This window comes from Homarus americanus, unplaced genomic scaffold (genome assembly GCF_018991925.1).
Source record: "Homarus americanus isolate GMGI-L3 unplaced genomic scaffold, GMGI_Hamer_2.0 scaffold39155, whole genome shotgun sequence".
Classification (NCBI taxonomy): Eukaryota; Metazoa; Arthropoda; class Malacostraca; order Decapoda; family Nephropidae; genus Homarus; species Homarus americanus.
This window is the reverse complement of record NW_024737042.1, coordinates 5,745,983-5,767,110: the sequence shown is the minus strand read 5'-3', so window position 1 is coordinate 5,767,110 and position 21,128 is coordinate 5,745,983. Positions and strand designations below refer to the sequence as shown.

Sequence of the window (21,128 nt, the reverse complement as noted above, 5' to 3'; positions counted from 1 at the left end):
GTCAGTACACAGCGAGATTAGTTGCGAGAACAACGACAGCCAAACACCAACTAAGCGCTCTACGGCGTGGGTGCTGTAGTCATGAGGCGGCACAACCCAGCCCACGCTACGCTCTCGTAAGGGACGTAAACGTTTCGGTATAGAAAATACTCGAGTCATTTGAAAACATTTTGGTACTGACTGCGGCGGTCGTATATGCGGGTGGTCGTACTGACTGAGGCAGGTCGTAAGTGCGGGTGGTAGTAGGTCGAGTATGTCGTAAGTCGAGGAGTAGCTGTACTTACTTTATCCTCTTTACCAATGATCAGCCTGTTAGCTGCTCGGTGGTCAGTCACATCTCTGATACACTCTCTTGGCAAGTACTGGTCATGCACAAGTAAAAGTAAAAGTACTGAAAAATTTGAGTCCAGTAGTTTTTAAAAAGTAAATACCCAAAAATCTTACTTGAGTACAGTACTCAAGTAAATTTACTTAGTTACTTTACAACTCTGACTCTTGAGGATATGCATATAGAGAGGCCATATATTGGATTGTTCACATAGTTGGGGTTTCTGGCACACTCCATGTGTGTTCATGCGTACGTATCTCTGACGTTGCCACACAACAGGGTTAGCCAGAATTGCTGGCAAAGAACTTTTGACCAGGATTGTACCTCATACACTTGGGCCCAAAGTTCTATGTATGCGTGAGATACAGGCTGATGTTTCCTATTCAAATATCATAGAGCAGTAATGAGCCATATAATGAAGCCATTATATGTTACTAGCACTAATAATTTACCCTCAGAAATTTCAAAGTTGTTCAATTACCTTACGAACACCATGGAGGTTCGACATTTATACAAACACAAATATGGCAGCCTCAAGAGTGATACTGTACCTGTGTGCATGGTAGTTGCAAACATAACATAAACGCATGGCAAAATGAGAAGATATGGTTGAAATTTTGTTTGAAATTAGTAAAATAGAGGAATGTGATGATTATGATGATGATAAAGTTTTCCTTGAGTACCGTAAATAAGCAACCTGTCAACACAGGAAGATGTCAAATAGATGTAATGGCCCAAACTACAGGGTAGTGTACTGCTAAGGAAATAGTAGGAACTGCAGTTCCTAACTAAGGTGTCTTTTCTTCTTTTTTTTTCTTCCATGTTTTAAGGCTTTTAACCTTGTAGAATTCATTTATATGGTGTACAGTACTTGACAAAAAAAACTTAAGCTAGGAGGGATACAAAAATAGATTGAGCTTAGGACTGAAAGCTTTAAATAATTGGGAGTATACAAAAGTTGAAGTTTAACCCTCTCAGCCTCACATGACGCCATTGTGGCGTCAAACATAAAAGGCAAAAAAACTTACGCTCAGCCTTGTGATGCCAACATGGTGTCCAATGGGCTATATTTTCAAGTAACTCAGAAACTATTCAGTGAAACTGACTGAACTTTGGATGCCTTTGACAGACGTCGTTTTTTTTTGGTGTGGGCCTTATCACCTTCCCATAGGCCCTAGACGGTCTTGGTCATTATGTGTGTGACAGTGCAGCATGAAGCCAGTGTCGCTCTGGCCATTAGAGCGGGAGGAGGGTGCGCCGCTCAGCCCTTTAATTATTCCATGAGGTTTTGTGTTTTATTATTTTTCCTTAGACCACGATATTCTACATGCTTTGTTCTTTATTTTGGTATATAGTGCATATCAATGAACACCATAATACAAGGAAAATGTGAATGGAAATCGAGATGTTACTAAACATTTTCCTACTTTTTCAACTTATACTCGAAAAAAGTGGCTTAAATTTCAAGAATTTTCCATTTTTCGTGGTTTCATACAATTTTTCAGACAATTTTACGCTAGAAGAAACCCCATTACAATTAATAAAACAATTCCATGACAGTCAAATGAGCCCCTAAATTTTTTTTTTTCAAAAAAATTTCAGCAAAAACCTCCGAGGCTGAGAGTAAGTTTTCATGCACGTATGTGTCTCAGGCTCCGGGGCTGAAAAGGTTAAATAGGTACAGTGTGAATATGTACAGTACAAGAATGTGTAAGTACAGTACTGCATAGACAAGGGGTGTCCTGTACTGTACTTCATATCTTAATGTAATACAAGATTTACAGTAATATACCTGAGCCTTGACGCTGTAACGACCAGTTCTGGAGTAACGAGTCATGTAGCGGGAGTAAATGCCATCTCCAGCCTGAAAGTCTGCTCCTTGACCATTATCTAATAGTATGTACACCTCATCAGGCTCAGCTTCACCAGGTGGAGTTACCAGGGCTCTACATAAAATGTTATACAATGTACCATTCACTACAAACTGTAACTTCAATTACAATTTGTGTTGAATTAATAGAGCTAGGTAATATGATATTTTAGTACTGTTTGGACATACAGTACAAATATTGTACTACAAAAAGATTATTTTCATATAAATCATTCATAAATGTATAATCAATAGCAAATATCAAACGGGAGGGCTCATACCTGACATCAGCATTGACGACAGGATTATTTCCCTGTTTGACTTCAGCAAAGATGATAACTCTGTCTGTTGAAGCATTGACTTCCCGTGCACCACTGCTCATCTAACAATACCAAAATAATGAAAAACTATAGGATTCCATCATTCATCATATACACATAGTCATAGGTTTACTAAATATAAAGGAAGCAACAATAATCACTGGATATGATACTCCGATATTTAGCATGTTTATTATAAGAGAAGAAATTAATTGCATAAGTCTCTAAAGGAGATAATCACAGGAACATCTTGGTTAATGGATGGGTTAGGGATTAAAGGTTCAGTTCATAAGGTGGTTCTTCAAAACCCAAAAGCTAATTCCCCATAAGAAAAATCTAATTATGGAGGGTTTTTTAAATCATCTAACAAAATGCCAATTTTGCTAAGATTTAAGATACAACAAAGATAACATGACGACAATAGCTGTTTCAGGATAGTTAAATTAAGTTAATCTTTAGTATTTCCTCTCTAAAGAGTCACCACTATTAAAACAATTTGTGTTTATCAACACACTCTTATAAAAATCATAATATTGATTGGTGAGGTAGCAGCAGCGTCTCGTGGAAACATCTGCTTAGCTCACAGAGCACTGTGTGTGACATCAGTCTGCAAGACGTTTAGACGGAGTTGGGAAACATGAATACATATTTACGATCAGTTTATTGCACATCGTAATATGAAAATTATAACTGACTTTATGGTCTAACAGACCCTGTAGTCCATTAGATGGAGGTTTCACCGTCATTACCTAATATTAGTATTCACAGAAAAATATTTTATCTGCTTCATTGATGTTTGTTTCCATTATAATAAGAGTAAACAGTGGTCGTTGAGCAAAGGGGGTGTTCATATACTGTCATCCCCACATTACTGAATCTCTGGTTATGGAATTTTGCCCTTATGGAATTTTAAAAAGTAAACTCTTGATAATTCGGCACATATGAGGCTCTGGCCTTGCCGAATTATCCGAAATTCCGAATTGTCTCGGCACTTCCCTCCTCCAATAATACAAATTTTTTTTGCCCATATATGTGTACTGTACATGTACTAATTTTCAAAACGTAACACATACCAGCACTGCAGGTGAAGAATGAGGCATTGTAATAGGTGACAGAGACATGGTAGGTGACACAACTTTTACTTTTACTTTTATCCTCTTCGCCACTGATCGGCTTGTTAGCCGCTTGGGCGATCGGTCACGTCTCTGATTACTTTTCCTTTTCATTTATCTTCTTCACCAAAAGATCAGCTCGCTAGCCGCCCGGGCGATCGGTCACGTCTCTGTCACGCACTGTTGGCAAATACTGGGCATGCACCGGCTCCTGAATGTACCTGAACCCACTCCAGTGTTGGTCAAGTCTTGTCTTGAAAGAGCTCACACTCGGTGTCATCACAACACTCTCTGGTAGATTGTTCCAAGAGTTTACAACCCTCACTCCAAAAAAGTTTGCCCTCACGGTTTTCTGGACTTGCGGCTTCTTCAATCTTGAGCTGTGACCCCTTGACACAAAGGCATGGTAGGTGACACAGAGGCATGGTAGGTGACACAGAGATATGGTAGGTGACACAGAGGCATGGTAGGTGACACAGAGATATGGTAGGTGACACAGAGGCATGGTAGGTGACACAGAGACATGGTAGGTGATGCAGGGGAATGGTAGGTGATGTAATGGAATAGTAGGTGAAACAGATGGCGGATGTGATGGAGGGGGAACGTTACATAAACAGAGAATAGTGCAGCACTTATGTCCCATTCACAGATATTTGGCTTTAACGATAGTCCTGAATTAAAACCATCTCGCTATATACAATAAAAAAATTCACTTTAACCATATCCATCGATATCCATTGGTTGGAATATTTTTTATCTCTAATGCAAACAATTGGTGGTATACAGTATTACTCCTCTTTACGCGTTTTTTTTACGCATTTCTACGTTTACGTGGTACCCTGCCAGACCCGAAATGTTCACTTTACGCGGAGAGCGGCTGACGGTCATCTCGCGCAGTGCCATTTTTAGATTCAAACCTCCCGCCGTCTCTCCCGCCATATTGGGTAAGCGGTGCGAGTAGGTTGCGCAGTGTATGTCTTTGTTGCGTTATCGGTGATGTCATATGAGGTATCGGACTGTGATTGGGCCAAGCATCCTTACCTCCCTCCCCGCTAACTGTGATTGGTTTAATGTAATATGACGTGCCCTGCTGCGGGAGCGATGAAGCCCGTTGACCTACCCGCGTCAGTTACACCCCTTCCGCCTACACCGTGTATATCGGTATCTATTGTTCCATAAGAATGGCTGCCACCGGACCACCACCACTACCACAAAGAAACCTTGCATTACCTGAACCCAGCCTCCCTAAGCCAAAGATGATACGACGTGCCCTAAGCTACGAAATTAAATACAAAATCATCCAAGAGTTGGAGAAAGGAACAAGACAGGTTGATTTGGCACGCCAGCATGGTGTGAACGAATCTACGATCCGGACAATTAAGAAGGATGCAGCCAAGATAAAAGAACAGATGAACATCACAAAGTCTACAGGTGCTTCTCTGATCAAGTATTGCCACAACAAGGTGCTTCTCAAGACAGAGAAATTACTTGTGAGCTACTTGATTCGTCAGGCAAAACGGAACATGGCGGTCGACACGCACACAGTTCAGGAGTACGCACGTGAACTGTGCACAGCAGTGTCATGTAAGATGGGAATTGCAGAGCCCAAACCCTTCAATGCTTCCTCTGGGTGGTTGCAGAGGTTTAAGAAGAAGAACAAGATCACCAACATTAACATTGGTGGTGAAGAAGCTAGTGCTGCCCGTGTTGCGGCTAGGGATTTTCCTCCGATTTTACGTGAGATTATGGAGGAAGGACAGTACACCGACGACCAGGTGTTCAACATGGACGAATCCGGTCTCTTTTGGAAAAAGCTACCTTCCAAGACCTTCGTTGTCAAGACTGCCAGCAAGTGTCGGGGCCGGAAGTTGCAGAAGGAGCACATCACCGTCCTGTTTACCACCAATGCCTCCGGTACTTGTAAGCTCAAGTTATCGGTGACCCACACAGCACACAAGCCGCATGCCTACAAGAGCATGGACATGACCAAGCTAAATGTCCACTGGCTGACCACACGTAAGGCGTGGATGTTCTCTATTCTGTCCCTCTCCCGGTTTGATGACTGTTTTGTTCCCGACGTGAAGAAATTCTGTGAGCAACAGAATGTTCCATTCAAGAATTTGTTGCTGCTTGACAACGCACCAGGACACTCGCCCCTACTGTTGGATCGTCACCCCAACTTAAAAGTGGTCTTCCTTCCTCCCAACACTACGTCATTATTCCAGCCCATGGACCAAGAATGAATCTGCAATGTGAAAGCTGCATTCTCTGCAAAGAAGTTTAAGCTCCTGAACGACTATACCAACACCAAGGATGAGTTGTGTAACCTGGGTGACACCGATAGCAAAAGCGAAGAGGACAAGGAACAACAGTTGGCAGAGCAAGAAGTACTTGCGAAATACTTTTGGAAGAAATTCAATGTCAAGAAAGCTGTGGACTTCTTGGTGGAGGCATGGAATCAGCTGTCTGTAGCAACAGTTCGTCACACATGGAGACATATGTTGCAAAGCATCCCAGGTGGGAGGCAGAGTCAATCTGTGACTGGTGAGGTTCAGACTGTTGCAGTAGCAGTGGACCTTGCCAGAGAAGCTGCTCAAAGTGTTACAGTTTAAGGCTTCTCCGAGACCACCAACGACAACATTGTGGAGGTGATAAGGGATCCTGATGTGACTGCCGATGAGATGTTAGAAGATGATGACGTCAGTGAAGAGGCAGGTGGTGCGTCATCCCAAGAAGAACGCAAGTTATCGCATGGTAATGTAAGGGGTGCCATCGAGTGTGTAGAGAAACTGAAGCTCCTCCTTTCCGACGACCCTGACGATAACCGGTATGAAGTCTTCACTACCAAGCTGTTGCAGATTATGGAAACCTACATCAAGGTGTATCACGACAACATCAACACTAGCCGTCAACAAAGCATTACCGAGTTCTTCGCCCGCAACTCACCACAGCCAGCCCAAGCCAGTGATAGTGACAGAGACAGTGATGGTAACTTTGAGGGATTTGTCAGGGAGGCCCTGATAAGTGTGGATGACAGTGATGGTGACTCACCTGAGGGCCAGTAGCCTGCCCTCTGCCTCGGAACCAAGCTCCATTCCCGTACGACGACCCATCTCTTCTACTAACGTAAGTGTTAAACCTAACCTTGATTTTTTCTAACCTAACCTACAGTATATTATTCTCTTATTGATATTTCTCTTCTATATTATGTGTGTGTGCATACCATCATAAAGTTAAGATGTTATTTTTACTAAAACGTACGTATTGTGTCGGGAAAAAGTGGAGTTTGGGGTTCGGCCCAGTCTCTATTTCAATTAATCCCATATGTTCTGTTGTTCACTTTACACAGGCCTCCGTGGGTTCAATTGACCTCGTAAAGCGAGGTATCACTGTATACTCAAATTAATTGTTGTCTCACAAGGATTCCAGCCATGCAAATTATATATATCTATGTCAAGTCAGTGACATTTTATAAGGAAACAATATTTAACCCCATGAATTACCACAGGGAATGCATCTCTTGCTGCACTTAGCAGCTGCGGCAGTATCTACCCACGCACCGCCACATGGCCAACCCATGCACTACAGTACTGCACTTGGTTCCTTGTTGATCACATCTGTCCGTCATCGTGTAGCTCCATGATTTTCATTCAGTATCGTTGGCACTATGTACACTCTCCCCAAAAAAGTATTGACCCCTTTTCTCATTGATACAATGTGTCACAATGAACAAATATTTCCGATCACTAATTTTGATTCCTACATTATGTTGATAGACCTGCCTTCCTAGTATCTGTGAGGTTGCCAATTATTATATCTGGCATTTGTTGTAATTATGGTGAATCACCGTGCTCCATCTTTAGCAGAATAATATAATGATATTAATGTTACAATAATATATCAATGGCAGTCAAATAATGGGTGTTTTCTGCTAGAAATACATGACCAACACTAGAAGCCGAGACTCATTGGAAAACACAGCTGGCACTTTACTTTTACCTTTATCCTCTTCACCACACCCTGGCTGGGAGGGGGGAGTGGGGGGTGAGGGTGGGAGGAAGGGGAGGTGACAGTAACATGTTTGACAGTTAGCGCTGAAGGTCTAGTGAAGTATTTAATTGTTTATTTATGTCCTTTAGATTGAGTTTTTGTTTTTTGCTTATAAAATATTATAGAAGTGACCGGGGAGAATATAATTTACATTGCTGGAATTCCAATAAGATAGTGATTAATTTTAATGCAAACATGCTATAGTTTGCACTAGACAAAAATTTTAGTCATCATTTTGTACATTATTTTGATTACATGTACAGTACAGCTTTGCCCTTAGGACAATGTGTGCATGTAAATGAGTTTCAATAAATGAATAAAGTTACATAATCGAGCCAAAAATATTAGTTGAAAAACTTTAGAGCTTGGATGGCTAAATTTTAGAATGACCAATAATTTTAATATTGAAAATGCAAAAATATTCAAGAACACAACCTTCTTGATATTTATTCCACTGGAAACGAATGTAAACATAGAACAGATTACTGTATTGGCGGACTAGCTGATCAGCTGATGCTCACAACACGTGTTTGTTGTTAGGATTTCGTTAATCAAAGTTTTGTTTGTTAACCGAATTGAAGATCCTTATGGGAGCTAATTCTTTAACCGAAATTTCGTTAATCGAACTGTTCGTTAACCGAGGGACCACTGTAGTACAGTACAGTAAAAGTCCAAAAATCCGGATGCCAGAAATCCGGACCACCCGAGAATCCGGACTTTTCAAAAACGATTTTTTTTTTTTTTTGCGGGCTTTTGTGTGTATGTGCGCATGCGTTAGCACCACAGCTGCACAGCGACAACAAGCAACCACGTGGTCGCCACTTTAAAACGAGCAATCAAACTGTGACAACATACCGTATATACTCGTCTATAACCCCCCTCGTTTATCAGTCAACCCTGATTTTTTGACCAAGAAATCGTTAATTTATGATATTCCTCGTTTATAGATCGACCCACGTTTTTGAGGGTAATGGGACAACAAAACCTTCAGTAAAAACACTCTACGTCCTATAAACTGAGGCTAGCCGTGCATGAAACACAAGTGCTGAAGGCAAATTGTTTACCATTTATTATTATGACACTTTACACTGAAACGCAGGTAGTTTCAACAAAAATATTGTATATTTCCATTCAAGTATTTATTCAAGTCAATTAGGAGGGAATATTGTTGAAATACAACAGTTTTTTAACTAAACCATTCGAAAAGCGATTACAGTAACATCTTTTGAACGAAAGAAAGCACAGTATGAATAGAATACCATTGCAATATAACAATATTTTGAGTCCTACTCTTTCCATTTACAGAGTACTGTACAAGCCCATAATAATGGCTCCTAAAGTAGATAAACTTCGTTGTGTGAAGAGAAAGAAGAACACGTTGAAATTGAGTGGCAAACTTGAAATAATTAAGAAACTAGAACGTGGTGTGAGCAATACTGTTCTAATGGAAACATACGACACTGGAAAGTCTACAATTTATGATATATAAAAGGCAAAGAATAAAATTTAGAATTCACAGCTTTTTCATTAAAACTGCTCGTTTTGATAAATGAAGCATGTTATATTTGCTAATGAATAAACTATCAAAATGTACCTGTTCATCTCTTCTTTATTCTTCCTTAAATTTGAATTTTAAAAGTACTGCCTGAGAATCCGGAAAATCCAAAAATCCGGACCGACCCAATCCCCAAGCAGTCCGGATTTTTGGACTTCTACTGTATAGTTGGAGTTAGGATAAAATGAATTGTATTGAAAATTGAATGAGGTCAATGACATTGGATTTATGGTAATAGTGGAGACTTTCTGCATATAGTAACTGGCCTGACATGAGTGGGTTTGAACTGCAGGGACCAAATTTTACCTCCCTTCCCATGTTTATGTACTGGGTGGATTGAGCCAGCGCACACCCGACCACAACAAAAACAAACACCAGACTGACCAAGCACGGAGCGTGGCGAGAACTACCCACGCGGCTAAATATGCCAAGATTTTCCAAGATAATTTACTCTGCATTTCCTGAGTAATTTTAATAAATTATGTGAGTATAGCATTGCCAAATTATGTAAAATTCCGAGTTATCAAATGCCAAGTTATCAAGGGTTTATTGCGTGACCATAATTTCGGGTTACGGAAAAAAAACTAGCCCTTGTGGAATTTGGGTAAATTAAAGAAAATGCAATATTTAATCAAAACTTGTACCAAAATTAAAAAGAAAAATTTTGTGGATTCAGTGGTAGCCACAAGGAGGTTGGAAGGCCGCTCACCTCTCCAGTTGCCAGCAGCCACCACAACAATAGGGCTAGTCTGTTTGAATTCTTTCCCCAGTTTGTGTTCAGTTATGCATCTGTGTTACTGTGTACCCTTATTCAAGATGAGTGGAAAAAGACCATCAAGTTCAAGTAAAAGCAGTGGTGATAAAAGATTCCATAAACTCCGATCACACCACCTCATCGCACCACCTCCTGCAGCACTCAACATCATTTCTGGTAAGTAAAATTCAAGTGTTTTGTTCATTCATTATCATGTTACATCATGAATGACTCATTGTATGTGGTTAAAACCATATAATTTCATATATGTGCTTGTGTCACATTTTTGGGCTGCAAAAAATTTCCATAGGAATGCATCTCAACTTGGTAGGCCTATCGCAAATCAGATTAGACCACTGTACAGTATTCAGTAAGCGTTGTTCATTTCATCAGATTTTTTTATATTTTATCTGCCCCATTTTTTTGAGTGTGTGTTTTTGGTGACCAGAGCATCTCAAGAGTCTGAAAAAAGTGAATTTTTATTTATTGAAGTCCAATTTATTGAGGTTTTACTGTATATGGGAAATGGTTTTCTGTTACGGAAAGATTTTCAAGAGCAAAACCCTTCCATAACTCGGGGGATGCCTGTACAGCCAGTTAGGTTCTCAGAGGCTTGTTCATAACATCGGAGTGTCATCACCTAAAAATTAATTGAGTGTGATGTAACTTTAATGTATCACAGCTGGTCTTTCCTTAGGCCATAGAATAAATAGAGGATACAACCATGAATGAAAAATCAGTGGAGATAAATAAGATGTTGCAGAAGTCATACATTTCTTTAGTAAGATTTCATATACTGTACAATATAAATGCATTTCAGAATCTATGTGTGAATATATTTTGATACTTTACTTGGAAACTGTATTTATATGGAGACAATTACTATACAGTGGTCCCTCGGTTAACGAATGGTTCAGTTAACGAATTACCTTCCATAAGAATCTTTAATTCGGTTAACGAACAAAAATCCGATTAATTAAATCCTTACGAACATCACGTTTTGTTGTGAGCATCAGTTGGTCAGCTGATGGGCTAGTCTGTCAATTCAGTACAGTAATCTGTTCTATGCTCACATTCGTTTCCAGTGGAGTAATATCAATAAAGTTGTGCTCTTTAATATTTTTGCATTTTTATATTAAAATTATTAGTCATTTTAACATTTGTTTAACATATTGATAATATATGCAGTACATGGAACTAGTTTTTTGTGTGCCCATCAGCAGCTGGTCTCAGCCACAAGGCGTCAGTTGGGCTTTGAAAACAGTGGAGTGAACATCTATTTTGTTGGTGTCTTAAATATTTTTGCATTTTTCATTGAAATTATTGGTCATTCTGAAATTTAGTTAACATATTGACAATATATAGCGCAGTGCAGTGTTGATTTAAAGAAAATGATCTTGAATTACACCTAGTGAACTTAAAATTTTATTGGTGAAATGACGGCATCAAGCATGGGTCCACTGAAAGGTGATTTCTCCTCCATCCCCACTTCCTTCTCTTCTCCCTTCTCCTCCACCCCCACTTCTAATTCCCATCATCATCAACAACCAGGAACCTTCTACATACACACCTCAAAGTAAGCGTACTTTACTGCATTTTTTTTTTTTTTTTTTACTTTGTACAGTGTGTACTTTTCGGTGAGCTGGAACCAATTACCCAATATTCCATTGAAACAATGGATTCGGTTAACGAATTTTTCGGTTCACGAACGACCTTCTGGAACGAATTATGTTCATTAACTGAGGGACCACTGTACTATGGCCTGAAGGTGTACAGTATTTAGTCACCCCTTGTTGTGGCACTTGCCCTAAGTAGCATCATAGCTGCAGTAGATACTATTATGATGTTCTCACTAATTCTCAAGGACTTCCCATGTGTGAAATTTTTGTGGCTTTGTTGTCACCTTTAGGTTAGCAATGTAATGTAATGCATGATTCATATTTTTATAACAAGAAAGGTATGTCACAAAATGAAGGACCACACACCATGGGTCTGATGTGTGGGAGTTGAGGGGAGAGTAGGGAAAGAATGTTGTGTCCCAGAAAACAGGGGCACTACGTAGAGCTGTAGAGTTGGGGACTTAGGGAAAATACTCAAACCAAGATCAACATTATCTTATACTGTATCATGATTTCTGTGTAGAATTATACATAAAATAAATAAATAAATAAAGGAAACAATTTATCATAAACCTAGACGTACAAAAGGAAGATGAAGTTTCATGCGGAATTTTATACTGTACTACAAAAGAAATCTGAAAATTTAATATAAAACAAACTTATCATCTTTACATCCAATGTACTTTAATAAAAAATTTACTGTACGGTAAGTCCTCGTTTAACGTTGCACCTGACAATGTTGCTTCGTTATTGTGTCGCTACTCTTTAGATACCCATGATTCGGACAAAGTCCCGCCGATTTGGTATAACGTCGTCATGGACCACTTTGTACGGCGCATCACCCTGTCTCACCCAGTCAGAGCAGGAAGAGGAGCCACCCTCCGGGTCTCAGTGACTCACCACCCTCCTCCTCTCTGCTATCCACCACACACTCGCTCCACCTCCAGCCATCAGTGAGTACAATACAAAATGATTTAGTTTATTTATCTTTTTGGATTTTCTATAAAAATTCCATTGAATTTATGTATATATAAATGTATTTTATGGGGCAAAGGGAAGCTGGGGAACGTAACTCCCGAATTTTATCTATTTCTTGTGGGGAAAATTGATTCCGTTAACGTTGTTTCCGTTAACGTCGCGGTTTTCAGGAACGGAACCACGACGTAAAGCGAGGACTTACTGTACTTCACTGATGAGATTGACAGGTTCACAAGAAAGACTTTATTTGTCATTGATTATGAACTTATAATGAACTAGCATCACACTTCATACAATCCTGTTTCTTTTTGTATTGTGAATACAATAGACAGGGCTGGACCCAGACAGGGTAGTCTAAGTTCTAGGGGGGGTACAGTTTGACAATCAGGTGTGCATATGGTAAGCATAAACTTTTAATTAAAAGTACAATAATTAAAAAAATATACATGCTGTATATATTTTACTCATAATTAAGGAATATATACAAGACCTTCTTATTTTCAAAGAAAACTATTATTACCCTATATATTCAAATTGCATAAATCAATTAATCAGGGCAGTGCCGTCCTTATATCTGAGGGTTGACAACCACAGTCCTCCACTCTTAAACATTTAGGGCTGTTTTTACCAATTCTTCAAGATTTTTTATCTCTGGGGGACCCAGTTTATAATTTCATTCATCCATCCCAGTCTCTGCCTTCCCCTAGCCTTCCTATCCTTAACTATGCATAATTGCAAGGAACAATGATTTTGCTTTAGAAATTGATTCCAAGTTCTATGGTTCTCTGTCGTCAGCCATATTGATGTAGTTTCGACAACAGCTGTATAAAGCCCCCAAATACCGTATACTGTATACTTAAGTACAGTTCGAGTTTTTAAATAAAAAATTTATGCAAAAAGGAAGGGGTCAAACTATATATGCAATACTGTATGTTATTGAGGGTTAAAAATGTAAGCATTTCTGTGGGTTATTTATGGTGAATTAGTTACCAAAAGCTCCTTATCCTAGGCTTGCCTACAATACCCCTATATTATTTCTTTATGTTGTATTTAGAGTAAAACCTCATTCACTATACAGTATATGCCACTTTAAATCTACAATTATTTGATAGGTATGAAGAGTTACAGGTAATTTTCTTTTCATTTACATCTGTTAACATCACTGGTGGCATTGATGTCAAATTAGATTCGACGATAGCCACATCTTCTTAGTCTTCTCCCTACCAGGTGGAGGTGTGAGGTATCCTCCTAATATTACGTACAGTAGTACCGATTTACGCGGTCAATTGAACCCACAGGGTACCGCGGAAAGTGAAAACCGCGTAAAGTGACCAACAGAACATATGGGATTAATTCCAATAGAGACTGGCCCGACCCCCAAACTCCACTTTTTCCGACACAATACCAATGTTGTAGTAAAAATAACATCTAAATTTTATGATGGTATGCTCACACAATTAATATTTAAGAGAAATACAGTCACCAGGTTAATGTCCATTTAAATAATGGACTCAAATCCCCCCCGCCCCTCTTCCCAGCTCACTAGCTCCTTCCTCTCTGAGAAATGTGTGGGGGAAAACATTAGATTTTAACGTTTAGTAATAAATAATACCTCAGACTAAAGTTAGGATAATATAATTGACATTTCTGGATTCCTTGCAGGTCAGGGAATATTTTGAATGTAAACTTCATATATTTTGCACAAAAGATAAAATATTTGCTTTATGTAAACCAAATTATTACATTAGATCTAAAATTTGTATGTCTAATGCAAAATCCATGATGTTTATATTCAAAATGATCATCATATTGTAAGAATTCCAGCAATGTAAATTATATTCTGGTCGAGCAAATTGTATGAATTTTATGAGCTAAAACAAATATCCTCAGTTAATAAAAAAAAAAATATTCTTCACGACACTATCTGTCAATCAAAGTACCCCACCTTGCCTCCCCCCCCTCCTCACACTCACGCCACCTGGGTCGGTCGGTCCCAACCCTCCCCCCCCACCCCCCACCTTCCCTCCCTACCAGAGAAATGTTTGGGTGAAAATACTAGATTTTAACTTTTAGTAATAAATAATACCTCAGACTAAAGTTAGGATAATACAATTGACATTTCTGGATTCCTTGCAGGTCAGGGAATATTTTGAATGTAAACTTCATATATTTTGCACAAAAGATAAAATATTTGCTTTGTGTAAACCAAATTATTACATTAGATCTGAAATTTGTATGTCTAATGCAAAATCCATGATGTTTATATTCAAAATGATCATCATATTGTAAGAATTCCAGCAATGTAAATTATATTCTGGCCGGGTAATTTGTATGAATTTTATGAGCTAAAACATATATCTTCAGTAAATAAACAAAGAAATATTCTTCAAGGACACTATCTGTCAATCAAAATACTCTGCCCTAGCTGGGTCGGTCCCTCCCTCCCTCCCCACTCTCCCTCCCAACCAGAGAAGCGTTTCAGAAAAAATAGTATATTTACATTTTTAGAAATAAATAATAACTCAGACTAAAGTTAGGATAATATAATTGACATTTCTGGATTCCTTGCAGATCAGGGAATATTTTGAATGTAAATTTCATATATTCTGCACAAACGATAAAATATTTGCTTTGTATAAACCAAATTATTACATTAGATCTAAAATTTGTATGTCTAATGCAAAATCCATGATGTTTATATTCAAAATAATCATCATATTGTAAGAATTCCAGCAATGTAAATTATATTCTGGCCGGGTAATTTGTATGAATTTTATGAGCTAAATAAAAAAAAAAAAATTATACTTCACCGCGTATATGAGTAGATGCACCGCGGAAAGTGAAAGTCCAGTTCTGGCAAGGTACCACGTAAATGAGAAATCGTGGAAAGTGAAACCGTGTAAAGCGGGGTAATACTGTATTTAAGTAATTATTAGATTTTTAATTTCCTGTATGTTGGCCTGGCAAATTAATGATAGGCATTTACAGACCTAGGTATAAAGCTTGACGTTGCATTCTGGATTGAGCAAAAACTGTTTTTAAGAAAAAAACTGCTTTTTCAACTTGTATTTTTGGGTAGATATACGTAACTTCATTTTTTTTACTTGGTTACACGCAATAGACAGGCGATGTAGCTATGGTGACATCTAACTTGGCGACCTGTCGATTCCACACACACACATGATCATTATGTCAGGTCTTACCAGGGATGTGATTTCTCATTTTTTTCTTGTTTTCAGGTGTTTTCCCCTCGTTTCAGGTGACCAACATGAATAGTGTAGATACGTTGAGATTTTTTTTTGGGGGGGAGGATGGGGGGTGTCATAACTATGATGAAAGAAATGTTTGACAATAAATAACAATAATTGGCCCTCTAGGATCGATAGGTCTGCCACACAAGGACGATGAACCAGTACTGTATACTGAGTATAGTGGCTGCACTCTACATGTTCATACATTACATTATATACTCTATTTCTTATTCATCGATTCTTTAGTATTTCATTGACTAAAGATCAATGACGTCATACAACCACTATTAGAAGCATTATAATATGCCCCTCCACCCTATCCACTTGAGCCACCCTCCCCTGCCAGGGGCTGAGCATTTTTCAATATACCTAAGATTCCATAATCATTTTGCACTTTCTGATGATAACAATTTATTCTTTAACCCATGATATATTTCATAGTTGTTTAGGCAATTTACTATGGCGTGTTTGTATCCCCCAGGAGATCAGGGTTTTGTGTGTGTGTGTGTGTGTGTAATAATAATAATAATAATAATAATAATAATAATAATAATAATAATAATAATATTAATAATAATAATAATTAACGGTTTATTGAAAGAGCATAGCAGCCAGAAGGCTGAAAATATACAGTTACATAATTGGGGAATGGGTTTCGATTTACAAATAACATACAAGTAACATAAGTGATACAAATAAGACATATAATAACTAGATGGGGAAAAGCTCAAACTAAAGGGCATTTCAACATAGTGACAGTGCAAGAAGTGGGATTTAGTGTGTGTGTGTGTGTGTGTGTCCCAGGAGGTCAGGGCTGTAGGGCATGTTTGTGTGTGTTCCCCAGGAGGTCAGGGCTGTAGGGCATGTTTTTGTGTCCTCCAGGAGGTCAGGGTTGTCGGGCATTTGTATCTATTCTTCAGGAGGTCAGGGCTGTAGGGCATGTGTGTGTGTCCCCCAGGAGGGGGACCCTATGATGTGTAGGAACATAAAACTCTCCAGCAGTAGGTATAGAAGCATGTTAAAGCAGAGGAGGTTGCAGCAGGAAGAAAGTAAGAGGAAATTTTTGTGAAAGAAACAGTTAGAATCAAAGAAAACAGAGTGTGAGGAAATGGCTCAAAAATTAAGGAAGAGCAGAGAGGCCTTCCATAACAAAAACAGAAGTGTTACTCTCTCTGAAAAACTAGAAGATGCAGTTAAAACGAAGAATAAAATAACACCAAATGAGTGAATATTACATGGGAAAGAAAATTAAATATTTTGTTTGTATATATCATGGAACATGCTTATATTTCTTATTTTAGTACAACATATGCTATTGAAACCCCAGTTGCTGGTGCATTAGAGGTAAATCCCTTTGGTAAGTATTAAATTTTGAATTCTCACACCATACATTTAAAAAAAGCTTACCTTTAATTTATCTTCTCTCAATAATGGTGCACAATTAAAAATACTAAACAAATTCAAGTTTAGTAACTACTAAAATTTGTAAAGGAATTATTAAGACTACCCGGTATATGCATAAAAACTTCATTAATTTCTAAACTGAAATAAAATACTTGTGCATGAAGCGAGCCTTACATCAGAATGAAAGAGCTGTGGCTAGCCTGTCCTGTGTGAAATATTACTGTAGGGTATTGTAATTATACATTTTCAAATAAGCAGGATATACTTTGCGAATATTGAATATGTGTGGTAAAATATCAAATGTGGATAAGTGGGGCTGCAAATATTGAGGTACAGTATTCCCCTACTAATAAAAAAATATATACTGCATTGCCATTTGGCAATCATTTCACTAAGGACACAGGAGACAGGAGCACGCTTCCCGAGAAATATGTATTCCCTTTATGTTTTGACCTTATGATAATCATTTCTTTTATTTATTTTGCACATTCTGTTTGAATGATTGTGTGTGCATGTAACCCAGTAAATATATGTATATATATAAATAAAACAAATAAATGGAATGAAATTGCATATATCTATCCAAAAATATGAGTTGAAAAATAACAATAGCACAGCTTGGCCTGGTAAGGAGAGAGCTAGGGAGATGTAGCCAAGTCCACACACACACACACACATTCACTTCACACACATACCACCTATGCTCTTCACACATCTATGCTCTTCATTTTTCTAATTTATTTTAGCAACATACCATTTCCACAGAGATGCACAGTGAGTTCTGTTATAACGCGTGTTTTGACAACGCGAATTGGCTCTAACGCGATTTATGAATAGAGGAACGATATTTGTATAACGCGAACGCTTGTTTGCTGTAACGCGATTTTTGCTCACTTTTTCTCCAATTTTGTGGTATTAACTGTAAATATGGTAAAGAAGAATATCTCCAAGAAGCGTACTGGTGATCGCATTCCCAGTGATGATCGTAAAAGAAAGGCTATAACCCTTGAAGAGAAGCTCGATGTTATCTATCTCAAAATCACCCTTCTCCCCCATCAAGTTATATTCATATTTTTTCAAGGTAAAGTGTTATATTTACTGTATGATTTCATTATTAGATATGAATGTAACATTTATTTAGACTGTGCTATCCTTTGTGTAAGGCTAACTACTAAATTTTTTCGATTTTGAGTAGTAATCTGCACCTAACCCTATTTTCTCCGTAAGCCCTGTTATTTCTATTACGCGAATTTCTATAACACGATGTTTTACAAGAACACAACTATCGCGTTATAGCAGAACTGACTGTACTGTAAAATTTATATTACTACTGTATTTAATTTTATAAGCCATTTTATGTGTATTTGACTAAAATCTAATTCAATGTACAATCATCAACAAATGTCCTGTCACCTCTTCTGCTGTTGCACGAACTCCAAGAGTCAGACTCGTGAATCTGAAGCAGCTGTGGACTGAATAATGCATCAGTGTCTACTGGTTCATGAATCTGAATCTCAAGGTTCGTACAACAGCAGAAGAGGCGACAGGACATTTGTTGATGTCTATACAATACAGGTATTAATGAGTGATGGAACAACCTAATCCCCCTATTTTCAATAAGCCTTTAGTCTTGCCAACCATGGGTCTTTTCAGAAACCTAACCCCCGTGGTTGGCGAGGGACTAAAATGTACTGTATAGCAAATTTTGGTATACTGTATAGTGGTAATACTGTAATTAAATAACAAATCTTTTAAAATGATAGAATTAGGGTTGAAGTGAGAAAAAGTAGTGTCTTAAAATAAGTGTTATGTTTTCAGCTGTGCAGTTCATTGTGATTGGCTGAAATGAAAACAAACAACTATGGCAGTGCATTCTTATTGGATTCCATTAGAATTCTTTGTTGTTATTTATAATTTTTCTTAGTTTTAAGCAAAAAAAGAGAAAGACAAACAAACTTCACAATAAAGAGGCTTCGTTGCCACAGGTATACCTGTAAATGAGACTACAGGTAATACAGTGTACAGGGCATTATGAAATAAAGAATGCAAAAATATTTGGCATGTGAAATAACAAGGGTCGACTGTAGTATGAAGTAACGATACCATATTGCCATTCTAGAATGTTCTCCAAAAATCGAAATTTCTTAATAAGATGAGAAAAAATGAATTATACAAAGGTGGATTCAATAATACTGTACCAAATAAGTTTTCAGAAATCAGTTATCCTCAAGAAAATTGCCTTTCAGTTTACTGATATGAAACTGAGGCTAAAATAAATCTTCTACTTGCAGCCTAATATTGTAAATGTTATTTTGACTTAAAATGGCCATGCTATGATGTGAATTACAGTGAAAGCAAACAAAGCAAAGATTCTTACCCAGGCTTTGGTGGTGATGGGGAAGACAGTGGGGTCACGGGTCATGGCAGTCACTTTCAATCGAATAAATTTATCTGCAGAGCCAGACAGTCCAACCCGCCACTTCCACTCTCCTTGCTAAGGAGGAAAAAAACTGGCTGAAATCAAAAGCAAGTGCACTCACATACTTTCTATTTATTTGTTGTGGTATTCCCCTTCTATGTTAAGGCTCCAAATGTGGTCTACCCGTCACTTCACACAAACCAATATCACCCATCAGCAGTATGTCCTTTGTAAATAATCACTGGATACCATGCCCTCTGCTAATTCATGTACTCTGATACTTTCCAGATGTTCATCCTTACATTTCTAGCGTCCTTCATGCCATTTCCTTTTAGGTACAGGTATTCCCCTCTTCTCCTACCATCCACCTTAGAATCATACACCCTAAAAAAATCTCTTACTTTACATTCTTTCAATGTATCTATACCACCTGTTGAATACCTAACACTTCCTTCCTAACCACATCTCCTTACACAGTATCTGTATTTCTTATTCCCTACATCCTACTCACAACATATACTGTATTACTCTCAAGCATGCCATTTCTGTCACCTATAATTTGTACCTTCCTCTTGCATCCAGAATTTATGCTTCACACCCATATAAGAAAGTTGTCTTAATGATTCCCCTGTATGTCCTCAATTTTGACTTTTTATCTTTATCTTTATTTGGTGCTTCTATTCATTGCTCATCATTTCATTTGCTAACAAATCTACTTTTAGTTATCTAAAACACTCTATTTCCTTCATTATATGCAATTACTGTAACCTTTGATAACTCATAATATTGTATATGGTTCTCTAACAATCCTGAATTATATGATTTTCCATGTTATTGAGGCACTTTCCTTCCAGTCTTTTGCCTCCTTCATTTCTTTCAGTTTTCATAATAATCCCTTGCAACCCACCCCAATACTCAGGGATTTCAACTTCATTTTCCTCTTACCAGGCCTTGGTGATGGTGCCGAAGCCATATCTTTGAGGGTTGAATAGCACTTTGCACAAATACAGCAGTGAAAAAAGTAGAGTGACTGGGGGTGGGTATCCTCACACTAGGTTGAATGATGCTTAATTGAGCAGCAGAGCCTCCCATGTGGGCACCATGTGTTGTGCCATTCTGAGATTGCATCATCATAACTCGGGATATTGCAAATTACAGGTATAGTATGTATAAAATAATTATGATTTATAAAATTCAGAGTTATCAAGGGTCTCCTGTAACTTCACTCTTAAAATCCTTTCCCTCTACAGCACAGAGTGGCCATGATTAAGGGCACCGAACTTTCCCTTCACACTCTATCATTTGATCTTTCAAATTACCTTTCTCATGTGTATTTTTCTATGCTGCTCCTCTTCCACAAAAAGGTCTAAGGACATCAATCTTCTTTACCCCTATTACTTCATACAACACCTAAGTGTGCCACACTAGCAACACCTTTAATACTCCAAACCTACTCAAGGTCAAACTT

At 38.1% G+C, this 21,128-nt stretch overlaps 1 protein-coding gene across 6 annotated transcripts in view; it reads right to left on the bottom strand.

Annotated features, from left to right (window-relative positions):
* The window catches only part of LOC121872621 (calcium-activated chloride channel regulator 1-like), a 149,391-nt gene that overhangs the window by 31,336 nt on the left and 96,927 nt on the right, over positions 1-21,128 (bottom strand). For all 6 annotated transcript variants that reach the window (XR_006090128.1, XR_006090127.1, XM_042375521.1 and 3 more), the window contains 3 exons: positions 19,619-19,735; positions 2,480-2,580; positions 2,121-2,274 (listed from right to left, as the gene is read on the bottom strand). Coding sequence is in view for 4 of the 6 variants with exons in the window: in XM_042375521.1 (XP_042231455.1) it covers positions 2,121-2,274; positions 2,480-2,580; positions 19,619-19,735 (372 nt within the window). In the remaining 2 variants the exon portion in view is untranslated. The remainder of the gene's footprint in view (positions 1-2,120; positions 2,275-2,479; positions 2,581-19,618; positions 19,736-21,128) is intronic.